We start from the raw sequence: 12,912 nt of genomic DNA, 5'->3' as shown, positions 1-12,912 counted from the left end.
CTGCTCTTGCCTGGATGAAATTTCTTTCCCTTTTAATCCCTATTACTGCTACAACAAAAATAGCGGTCCTCTTGAATAAATGAGGAAACTTTGTAACAGAATAACCTGATAAGAGTGTAAGTTTTCTTCAGAGAACAAAAGTCTTTAGTTCACACAGATAAAAAGCGTTCTCCAATTTCCTGATTTCTGCCTGGTGGTACAGAACTGTAAAAATGCCAATGAAATTTAGAAAGCTGCACTGGTTTTGGCTGGGATGGAGGGAGCTTTCTTCACAGCAGCCTGTATGGTGCTCTACTTCAGAGCTGCAACCAACACTGTGCTGATAACACTCCAATGTTCAGCTGCTGCTGAGCAGGGCTGCACAGAGCCAAGGAGGCTTCATCTGCTCACAGAGGGGCAGGGGGCACAGGGAGCTGGGAGGGGGAGGAACCAGGACAGCTGACCCCACAACCAAAGGAACAATCCACACCATGTGGCACTGTGCTCAGCATTAGAAACATGGGGAAGGAGGAGGGCTTGGAGTCCCAGTGTATTTCAGTGACTCCAGTTCCAAGCGGCCACCAACCTCTCTGCATCTGCCAGGCTCAGGGACAGAACAGCATAATTTAGGTTTATATTCTAGTTTTTAGCACTTGTTACACTATTCTTTAATGCTTTTAGGGGAATACTTGACAAAACATACCTTTTTCATTCATCTGCAGGGAACTTTGAAACTGTACTTTCTCTTAAAACTCACAAATTCTGTAATTACAATTATATTCATTTTAATAGGTTCAGTACATAGAACCCTTCCTCCTAAAACAAAATAAATTGGACATTTTTCCCCTCCGAACTGATCTGAGTGGCTCTCTGAGGAAAATCATATTGGCCATTCATGATTCATAGGAGATAGGTCTTTGTCTTCATTAACATTACCACAGTTTAGTTACCTTAAGTACTTGATCACTTCCACGCAATCGCCTCAAAATGATTATACTTCTAGCTATAACTTGTGCAGAGTAGGATCAGTAGATAACTACTGAAGAACAGATGAATAGCACAGCGCAGGGTCACTTAGTACAACACAGTGAACCAGGAGAAAGGCTGAAAGAAGCAAGAAGCTGCTCTCTGTCTTGAGAAAAAGAATGGCACTGAGGGCATGGACTCGGTAGCTCTGGTTGACAGTCGAACTTGGCAATCTTGAAGCCTTTTCCAATCTAGACGTTTCTATCATTCTACAATTCTACTCAAATAAAGTCAATAACAGACATGAAGAACATCATGATGAAAAAAACAAGACCAGACATTTGGGATGGGGAAACACTCAACTCTCCAGCAGATACAGAGACAGGAAATGCCCACTGATTTTCTGGGCAGCAGTGGAAGCTGCATTCAAATGAACTGCTTCAAAGCATTCTGCTGAGAGCTTTCCCTTCCATCACAGCATTCATTTGTTCCTATAGGCCTCCTCAGCAGCACAACTCTGCTGAGAATGACTTGCAATATCAAGTATTTCTCACACTGCTTTCACCCAGCCATCAAAACAATAAATATATAACTCTTTTTATTGTAGCTATCTAAATCTGGAATCAATGGGGAATGCTTGGGGCTTTTTTTTTCTGCTTCTTTTATCCCTAACCTTGCAACCCTACAAAAAAATTCTTGCAATAATCAGTTAATTCAGAGAATTTGTTCTGCTTCTCTGGGAAGTTGGACTGAAAACGGGTAAGATATTGTTTTTGCTGAGGTAAAAAACAGCTTCAGAGGCAAGAAAACAGGAGGGAAATAGCTACTGTCAATTCTCCCAGGGAGCTCTAGCAAATACAGTATGCATACTTCACTTGAGCCATGTAGCTAACAAAAACTAACGAAAGGAGAGCTGATTCCACCCAGTGCAGAGCAATGAATTTTAATCTAACTAAATAAGCAACATTTCTTAATTGCAAACAGCTTTGGAAACGAACTTTTGAATGGAAATTGTTATTTTCGTCCATCTTCAATGAATTATTGTACTTGGGAACAAAATGTTAATGAAGGAAGTTAAAGGCCATTGCATCAAATTTCAAGAATATATACACAAAAGTTGTGATAACAATTTATATCTCAATTATTTACTTCAGGCTTAGTGCCAGATTCCTTGCTCATTCCTCCTGTATTAAGAATTTCCACTGAACTCAAATCCAATTGTCATGGTGGTCTCTAAGTTATCTCCCTGAGAAATAGTTTCAGGCCTAAACTCTCTATTATTAAAAAGACCAGGAACTCTTTAACTGCCATTAAAACTGTTAACAAGATTCAAATACCTTCAAAAACTCAGTAGGGATGGATGAGAAGGTCACTGTCCTTTACTGTGGAAGACAAATGACCCTTCTGTAGTACTTAGCAAGTTGCACCCACAAAAAGAAAACACAAATTGGGCACAGCAAAGTCTCAACTAAAATTGATGGCTACTTCAAATACTACACTAAGTCTGTAAAAGACAAGACTTCCCTTTCTCACTCTTCCTGTAGGAGAGCATACACGTTTCAGCACAAGGCGTGAGCAGACATGGAGGAAAGTAACATTATCACACCAGAGTGAAATCCAAAGCACAAGAAAATATCCTGAGAGACCTGGGAACATCTGAATCAGACAACACAGAACAGGGCAGGAATCACACAGGTATACTAACTTCAACCAATGAGTTCACAAGGTGTACCACAGTCCGTGGTGTGAGACAAGAGCCCAGATTTGTGAAATGTTGTGTACGATAGCCAGGCTTACAAGTTAACTGAAAGTGGGGTACCTAATCTGCACAGGCATTTATGAAATCCCAAGAAGCATCTACCTTTCTAGATAATTTCACATGTAGCTCAATGACTTGCTGTGAGCATTTACCGTGCCTGTGTCAGCTTTGAAAGTTATTTTAGGTACATTTTAAAATTTGACCTGCAGTCCTGCTGCAAGGAATATGCGATTACATAAAGATAAGTTCAAAACTACAGCTTTAGCTTGAAATTCAGTGAGTTTTGCTCAGATTTGCATACCTATCTCAGTAGTGATATCCCTTCCTTGACGAAATCCAATCTTTGACAAAGCAAAATGAGTATTTATTGTAGACAGAAGCCTGAGCTCAACATCAACCCCAATACAGGTGTGGAAATTTGATTTAGACCCACCCCTGCCTACAGTTCACAACCGCACGCTGAAATGTACAGGCCACAAGTAAACCTGATTTGAGCATCCAGTAGGACTCCCTCCAAAGTGTGTGCCTGCACCACTGGAAATGGGAAACATCCAGAAATGCCCAACAGTACAACATTCAAATCACTCAACTGATCAAACGGAATGGTTAACCACTAAACAGATGTGGGAAGGGAAAAAAAAAAGAGATCAATTGTGTAACCACTGCATTCTGTATTCAGAAAGAAGTAGAAACATACTACACTCTGTGTGCGGTCTTATTACATGGTCAGTACAGACAAGTTAATATACCTAAGTCCTGCCAAAGCAGCAAGCCAAGTGTGCTACAGCCATGCAGGGGACAGTGGGCTCTCCCTCATGTCTTTTTTTAATTTCAGAATCATGGAACATCCTGAATTGGAAGGGACCCACAAGGGTCCAACCCTTGGCAACACATCTGTACTGTCTGTTCGCCGTGGATGCTGCCAGGGGCATTTCCTACTGTAAACAAGCTACCTGCAACTTACATTTTGCCTCTGTAACAACTGCAAGCTCACATTATTCATGTGTAAAAAGTTCCTCTGATCTCTGATCAAAAATGAACTCTGAAAAACTGCACTTACAAGGTCACCAAAAATAACTTGAACTAATCTAGCTGCAAAACAATGACTAAAATACCACAGCCACTTAAAAATAACCAAAGATGATTTTTTCTTTAAACAATGCCTGGGGCAGCCTGCAAAACAATTAACTGATAGCGTACATCAAAATGAAGAGAGAACTAAAAATGCTCCATTCAGACTCTGTAAAGGCTTGCTTGTGAAGTACTTCTGTTTAATTATCACTGGTAATTTGAAGCCCAAGCCTTGAAAGAATCTGAGCTAAACACCTGTTTTTTTCAGTGACACTGAGCTGCTGCTTACCAATTACAAATATTTTTAGAACTACAATGTAATTTCGTTTTAGCACTTTTCCATACACTGGTTGAATAACTTAATATTAAAGGCTTACAACAGAACATGACTGAGATCATATACAGTTCAGTAGAGTTTAAATTAAATCATCACATTTTAAATACGAGTTCCCTGTAGCTAAAAAAGTTCAAATAAACATTCAAATGAGTAAATAACATTTTTTTACATTTACAAATGAAACATCATATGAGTATTTATTGATTTTTTTAAAAATCCAAAAATACATTGTAACAGAACAGAATGTATATGCTCTTCAGCGAAAGACAAAACTATGGTTATCATCTGGACCAGAATACAAACACATGCTAACAATTTAAAAATCATTTTTGGGTCACTCAGGAAACATGAAACAAGCTATCTGTTTGTAAATGTAGTTGTTTTCTACTTGGTAAATATGCCTGAGAAAGTTAACCTGTAAAGAAATAGGCTTTTAAACTCTTGAACACAAAGAGCTTTCTAGGCTGAAATGGTGAAGAGACCTGTGATATGCACCTGCCAGGCTGCTAAGCCATTTCCCACAGAGATTCTGTTCACCACTCCACCTCAGCTCAGGGATCCGGCAGTGTCAGAGTTTCACATCAATACAGATTTATCCAAGCGAGGTGTTAAAAAGCATGCTAATACGATGTAAAACCAGCAGTCACATACACAGAAGATATATGTCAGTAACAGACATTCCCCACCAAACTTCTTGATTTGTGTCAGGGCAAGCAAAATGCAGTAGTCTAGTTTACGGGGTAACTGGATTATATTTTCGGCTCGAGGTAAGACCCTTTAAAAACAATCTCTACATTAGCAACTAGAATCAAAGCATGAAAAAAACCACGTACAAAAAACAGGACAAACAACTAATCATTTTACAGTCACCACATACTGCAGGCAAGCAGGAATCAAAACAGTAACATAAATTGTGCATTGGTTCTATGAAAACAAAGTGTTACTAGTCGACACAAGCAATCTGACAAGATGTGAAAGCAAGCAGTGAAAACATCAGGGATTGAATTTCTTTTCATCAGAATTCATCTGTTCCTACTGCGAGGCAGGTAACAAGTGGAACTCGGAAAAACCAAATTCCTCTTAGCAGTTTAACTGCATACTGTGAGGCTTAGATTTTATTTTCTATTAAGACAAATTCAAACTATTGAATCAAAAATTACATTTTTAAAATGAAAGCCAAAAGAAATCTGAATGAATGTACATTTGAGACAGAAACAATGTTAGGTCAAATCTACAATAGGTGATAGCCGATGTCCGCAAATGCTATTTAACTGTGCTGCTAATGCCAATAGAATATCTGACACTATTTCTGTAACTCTAGCAGCCTCTTTTAAATCACTTCTGACAAATGTATACTTTGAAAATTACATGGGCTTTGATGAAAAATATCATTATCAGGCATGCAAAAATTCTAACAGAAACCTTCCATTTCCATAATGTGGTTACATGATCAAATGACATACACTGGAACGCACAAAACCAACTTCTCAAATGAAATAAATTCACAACTCCGAAAAGGAATAAACAAACAAAAACAAAGAAAAAGGCCTCTAAGACAGGAAGAAAAATGTTTCTACATAGTTGGTCCTATCCTTCAACGGTGCAACGTAGTAAAATGAGCTACCACACAAATATGCGTGTAATTTTGCATGTAATGGTGTTCAGGAAGAGGATTTCATTCTCCGTCTTCCACACTGCAGAGATGACTGAATGTACTACAGAGGCTTTCACTGTCCTAGAAAACATATGGTGTTTAGCATTGCTGGATATGGAGCACCAGTGCTGAAGGACTAACACGCTGACTCAGCACAGTACATCTCACATTCTCCAGTACTGACTGTGATGTGAAAAACAATCTGTTCTACTCTGATACCAAACCTGCTCCTAGACTGCACCTTCTGATCAAAACTCTGCTCTACAGGTGACAGTTAACAGGTGCAGTGTGGGAAGCAGAGGAACGGTTTTAACAACCCAACCCAGAGGACAAATGCAAAGTTAAGGGAGTGCGTTAGTGTCGTCTGGAGCTGAGTCCACAAGAAACCAGTGTCAGAGCAGTTTGTAAAGCTTTGAATGCCAAGAGCTGAAGACTCTCAAAGAAGTGCAAGCAAAAGCATGATTTAAGCCTGTTATTCTTTATAGAGGATAAACAACGGAGAGAAAGATGGGCTGTAGTGAAGTGAAGGGAAGGAAGGAACAAACAAGAGGAGGGACATACATATTGTATATTGGTACAGGGTTGTATCTCCTGGCCCCAGAAACTGCCTTGGACATGAGCTAATTTTACAAGATAAGTTACATGCACGCCCAATTCAAGAGAGCAAGAGAGAAACCCTGATGGCAATGCTATGACTCTGGCTGAAGAGCTTCATTTTCCCCCTCCCATACCTGAAAGCCTTGAATCCTTGCCAAATATTCCAGCTGTTTTGAAGGCTGCACTGCAGAACAGGGGGAAGCAGGAGATATTCCTTTTAGACCTATGGCTTCGGCAGTCGGAGATGTTCCATTCATGAGAAGTTCCCTGGCAATTGTAGCTGTGCTATTTGTTGTAGGAGATATGCTGAAGAAAGAGCTAGAAGTCTGGCTCATTTCTTTGGGTGACAAATAGCTTACAGTGGTACCAGGGGCTGATTTGTTGCGGCTTGCTTCCATCTCTTGATAAACATCAGGAGAGAGATGGAGTATTCCCTTTGGTGCTGAAAATAAAAGCAGAGATCATTCTTATTACCCTAGAAAAGTCTTGGAATGTAGAAAATTTTCATTAACATACTTTTCACCACAATACAAAGTAAGCACTTAAAAGCAGTATCTTTTTTTTCCCATGGTAATTGTAAATGAAATTGCCTAGCTGTTTGGAAGCAAAGCAGATCTGAAAGTGCTCCTCTTCTTCCTCTCCCACCATCCTTTTTAAGTAGTTAAAAACTTCTGGACTCTAAAAATGTGGCAAGCACAGAATACACAACGTGAATAAATAAGGTTTTGAGATTTGCAAACCATGAGGAACAGCTGCTGCTTCAGAATAGTAGCACTATCGTTATTTCAGTACAACCTTCTGCCTCCTACCTGACAGAGTAATTCAGACTGTCGTTTGACAAATACTCTACACTAGCCTATGTCAGTGCTATCACCATCAGAAGTTGTTCTTCCCTCTCCCACCTACAGCTGTTATTTGTTCTCTCCAGCTGCTCTACTGCCTGTGCCAGCACAAGCACCTGTAGGATCATGCAGTGATGCTCATGAGAATGAGCAGCTAGACAAAAGCAGGGCAGGATGGCTCCCTGTAATAGTTGCAGTGCCTCGAGAGCTGGCTTAAAGCATCTGCTGAATTACAGCAGCAGCCTGGGCTTCAGTAATCTTAAATGTCCTTGCAGCCACATCGTTCCAGTGCTCATGACTTCTATGCAACTGCGTGCCCTTTGATGAAGATTAATCTTTTTAAATTTTTCTAACATCTAGCTGCACATACAGCAACCTATAGTTTGCCAATAGTTACTTGTCTTGGACAACGCTCACGCTGAGCACAGAAAGTATGTGTGTCATGGTTAAAATCAACTGGTTTCAAGGCAAACATTACAAAATTACATTTATTCATGTGAACTGCAGGAAACATTCAAATATTTCTACTGACATGTAAACTAGGAGCAACGGGTCCACATTTTAAATATTAAATATTTTTTAGAGAACATCTTGACCCTAAACATCCTTAAAAACAGGAACATGTACTTAAGCAGTTTTGTTAATATTTTTGCGTGTGCAGAATTAGGGACAAAGTTTGGTAGTTTTGTACACAATGAAATATTTGTTGGAAGCACAAGTACCTGGTTTGCTGATGTAAGAGGAAAACTTCTTTTTTATTGTTATTAAGCTGCAAAATGAGCTTGAAATGTTTAATTTCATAATAATAGCACACTTTGATTTTCCAGTGTATACCTGAAAAAAAACATCTGTGAACTCGAGCCATATGGCATTTCTTTTTAGGAATGACAAACTTATTTTTCAACTAAGTTATCTCAAGAGAAACCGAAATATTCAATGCTTAATTCATTTGCAATACATCTCTCTGAATGCAAAATAAATTCAAAGAAGAGAAATAATTTCCAGTTTCCTGCAAAGGACTCCGAGAAGTCCAAGTGGTACTCTTAAGTGAAATGTCTACTACAAAAAGACTTACTTAAAATATATTACCAGTGATTAATACCCTCATTTGCAACTACACAGTGAAAATTGAACTTCCTCGTTGCTGACTCAGCAAATTGCTTACAGGTGAATCTTTTAATCGATTTACTCACACATTTGGCTTTTAAATTAACAGTGGTTTTAGAGTTGGAATGTCAGCTCAAACCTTCCACAAAGCACTGGCAAAGTTCTCAGAAGGACCTAGTTATAGGGTTATGCGAGCCTAGTTTGTAGAGTGCTGCTGTTCTCTTTACGTTAAGAAAATGCATATCAGAAGATAGACCTCTGCTTCATGAATACCTCAGATCCAGAGAGAAATGCTGCTGCTGTTGTACCCAGCACTGTGCCAGCACTGAGGCAGAGCTGGATGTACCTGTACCACCTGCCTGCTGTCTGCCCTGCCTATGTGGGGCTGGAGAGTCCTAAGAACAAAGGTGATTCTTTGCTGAATTCCAGAGCTAAGCACAAATTCACAGCAGTGCTATTGGAAACAATGGAGGACAAGGTCTGTAAAGTGCCTTCCTCTCCATCTGAGACAAGGTAGAATACAACCTTGTGGAGAACAGCAGTTGTGCAAACACCCACTGTTATTCTAAAGTGCCTAATCACCACATTATAGAGTGGTAACATGTTTTTCTTCAGCTACAGCCTCCTAGGCTTACCACTGATCACACTTTTAAATAGTTTTATATGAGAGACAGTATGAATGAAGTTAAAATAGATACTACAGATGCTGGTAGTTGAAGTCAGGTTTCAAAAACAAACAGCAACAACGACACCGAGTGACAGGTGTATGGCACCTCCTACGACCTGGCTCACTGTAAATCTGATTTTCAACACATACCTGAGAAATAAAAATCAAAAGTGAACAGAATCTGTAACAACATACTTCTTGAAAAATAACGCATTACTTCTCCAGAAAATAAAGAACACACAACGTTAAAAAAAAGTTTCAAGACGTTTAAAACCAAATCCAGTACAGCAGATGTCTGTTCCATTGATGTAATATTACTTAAAACAAACATTTTACATGCTTTCTCAGCCATTTCACTGTTTTTACATGATCCACCCAAATGTCTAACTGCTGTCTGGAACAATGGTTTGGAATACTTCCAGATTACTAAGCTCTCTAAATGTTAAAATAACTAATATGCAGCATATGATGAATAAAAAGATATTGAGCAGAGTATAGCAAATGCATCTAAAGCACTGCCTTTACTCTAATGGTGATGTTAAATTAATAATAGTACCTCTACACTTATGCAACACCTTTCAGCTACAGACTTCAAAGTGCTTTATAAGCAATAATTAATTTAAAGCATACATTGGCTCAGAGAGCAGATACTATATTACAGTCATTGATTATTTCTGGAAACAAAGTAATGTAATATTCCAGCCATTACATTAATATAGTTGCAAGCTATTAAGATTTTTATATTCAGGGCCCATGTTTCATGGAGCCTCTTAAAAACTTACTGTAAAATTCATTAAAACTATCTCTCTTTAAAAACTTCTACCAAGCATGTATTTTTTTGTAATTCATTATCTATTTGTAACATATTATTGAAGAAGTTTCTTTTAATATCATGCCGCTGTTGTCTGCTGACTTCAACTCTGTTGAATCCTTCAAGGGTATAAAAGCTTAGTTACTGTTGTAACTATGCTATCACAAAATAAGGACTATGACATCAATACAGGAATAAGGGTCAAACTAAAACTCTTCAGGAATTCTCATAATTAGTCTTTGGATAAGCACTTTAATAAAAAACATGGGACAGAGAAATATTCTGCTCTAACACATCCTTGTGCTGCAGGAGGACACCTCTAGATGAACACTTTTATATATCTGCTACTCTTTCACTCCCTCCTCCCCCTTCCCCTCCCCCCCCAAAAAAAGTATTTGATGTGTCTGCTAAACAGTTATCCTATACTTTGTCATACTTCAAAGGTAGCATCACAACTATTGAAGAGTCACAGGAACTATAATACTACCATTTAGACCAACAACACTGCACCTTCTGCTGGACATAACTAAGAGGTACATTCATGAAACATGTTAAAATAATTTCCATTTATATTATTTAAACTTGTGGGCAAATGTGTTACAAAAATATTCAGGCAAGCTATGCAGTGTAATCACTAACATTTGAAAAACACGTCTTACTCATCCTTGGCAGTAATTGTTAGCAGTCTCTTACAATCTTCTACAGTTTCTGAAAACTCCAAACCAAAGACTTCTCTCGACTAAGAATAAATCTCATCATCCACTGTCTACTTTCGCTGTCACAACTGCAAAACAATTTATACTTCAAGGCAAACGTGTGATGCAAAATGGCTTATCCTTCATGAGTCCGTCCCTTGAAATGCATCTCTATGCTTTGATTCCACTTCTTTTTATAGCAGCAGCAGCAGCAGTGGCATTCTTCAAAAGATCTGCTGAAATGGTGCTATTTTTAACCCTAATCCATTGTCTATAGGGTCTCCCTGCCAGAGGAGACAGAAAGGTCTCAAGGGAGACCTTTCTGCAAATGGGCAGCCACCATTTGGAAATGTTAGAATATAATTAAGACTGCAAAACTGAATTTACTGGATACAGGGACAGAAACAATTTACCCCATAGCAGCGGGCTTTCTAAGTTGTGAAAAGTTCACAGCGATGGCAGTATTGCCTGCAACTCCTAAAGTGACCACACCAGTAACACTGGTGAACCATTTTCAGTTAACTACTTCTGTCAGGAAGATCAGAAAAAGCTAAGATTTTAATTTTATCAAGCAACTCCAAAAGATCATCTACAACATCAGGTTTGTATTGTCAATCCACATATGTAATGAAGCTATTTTCTCTTTTTTCCTGATGAACACTGTAGATATACTCTTCTAAATAGTATCTGTTCAATGACTTCTAGTGTTTCAAGGCCACTCACTGACTTCTCATGTTTCAAGGAAACTAAGTATATGCGGTCTAAACCAAAACCACAAACTACAATTTTCTCCCTGGGCTCCCATTATCCAACAGAAAAGTAATACTTGTTGGTGTGTCAGAAACCTTGTAGCTGGTGAACAGCTTTCTCTGACATTCCTGTAGAGTACATGCTCTTCTCTGTGCTACAACCACTGGTATGGGACACAAGCAATGCTTATGTGTCTTGCGAAGTGACACAAAATGAACGATGACATAACTCAATATTTGACTTGCTCATAAATTGTTTAACACCATTATCACTGAAATAACTCATCAGTGGATGAAAAAAAGATTGTTCATAGAGATTATCAGTATTTTCTGGAACTGAGTAGAAAACTCAATCAATAACCATCCAACAGCTTTCTTTCAGTCAATTTTACCTGTATTCATATTGAATAAAGCCTTCCATTGCACTGCTGAAAATACATTGCAACATTCTGCACTAAGGTATTAAGAAGAATTAGACCCAAATCCAACCCTGATTTCACTAATATGTAAATTAAAATGGACAAAAATCTGAAGACACATGGAGAACTTACACTTGCAACAATTCCTCTACAGAACTGGCACATTCTCAACTTGTCTTATACTCTATTACAAATTCACTGAGAGCAAAAAAAAAAAAAAAAATTATGTAAATAACTATTTCAATAACAAGACTGAAAAATATAAATATTATCATAAAAAGTAATTACATTTTCATACTTCACTCATTGTAAAAAACCTATTTATATACTGGAATATTTTCCAATTTTATTACCTCAGCAGGAACTCAGAAAACATCAGTCAAACAACTGAATAGGCGAATAGTATGTCCATTATGTTTTCAGTAATAGTCTACACACAATCTTGGCTGGAAAAGCCAAGATTCAATCATTATCTACTTACCACAGCTATCTGTGGTATTTCTAAGTCACTAGCTACTGCAATATTCAGATGTGAAAAAATGTTTTGTCATTACACAATGTTCTTCCACCAATGATCTGTCTACATGACCTTAAACAAACTGATGTTATATAAAGTCACTCGTTAAAATTCTAGTTTATTTAATCTTAAAATAATCATGACATTTAAATAAAAACTATTTAGTTCATCACGAGGTTAGGTCTTGACAGACAGACAGATAGATAGATAAATAAACTGATTGACTGATTTTACTGAAATTCTTTCAGTACAACCAAACTAAAATTGTAGTTTCATAGGAGACTTAAGCTGTATATATTTTATGTAATAAATGATGTTAAACTGTAGTGAGAAAAGTCCTTTTTATTACAGAGAAATATTCCACAGCTTTACTTTGGAAGATTATGGGAACGTACAATTTTGTTAAAAATAAGATTTAATCTTTGTAACAGGGAATTTCTACAGTTGTAATATGAAATATTCTATTGGACATAAGCAAAACACCTATGCTATTATTTCTACATTATAATTTCTGCACAATAAAGACCCAACAATATAATGGTGTCCCATGCAATCTACAATCCAGATGAAGCGGGTTCTGAAAAGAGCCGGTATAAATGCAGAAAGACACTATTCTTATTAAAGAGGGTAATTTGCTCCTGCTTTGGAGCAGGAGCAAATGAAGCTAGTGAGCTGACAGATCACAGTGCTTGTAAAAGCAGCGAGAAAGTGATCTTTGAGAGTGTGACGTAATTAGGAGAGT

The 12,912-nt window shown here is 37.9% G+C and overlaps 1 protein-coding gene across 2 annotated transcripts in view; it reads right to left on the bottom strand.

Annotated features, from left to right (window-relative positions):
- The window catches only part of STAU2 (staufen double-stranded RNA binding protein 2), a 156,110-nt gene that overhangs the window by 70,541 nt on the left and 72,657 nt on the right, over window positions 1-12,912 (bottom strand). For both annotated transcript variants that reach the window (XM_065752897.1, XM_065752898.1), the window contains exon 12: window positions 6,498-6,805. In XM_065752897.1, the coding sequence (XP_065608969.1) occupies window positions 6,498-6,805 (308 nt within the window). The remainder of the gene's footprint in view (window positions 1-6,497; window positions 6,806-12,912) is intronic.

This window comes from Cyrtonyx montezumae, unplaced genomic scaffold (genome assembly GCF_038088225.1).
Source record: "Cyrtonyx montezumae isolate F1298 unplaced genomic scaffold, pur_monq_1.0 scaffold_8, whole genome shotgun sequence".
Taxonomy (NCBI): domain Eukaryota; kingdom Metazoa; phylum Chordata; class Aves; order Galliformes; family Odontophoridae; genus Cyrtonyx; species Cyrtonyx montezumae.
Note: the sequence above shows the minus strand (reverse complement) of the source record. Positions and strands in the feature narration are given on the sequence as shown.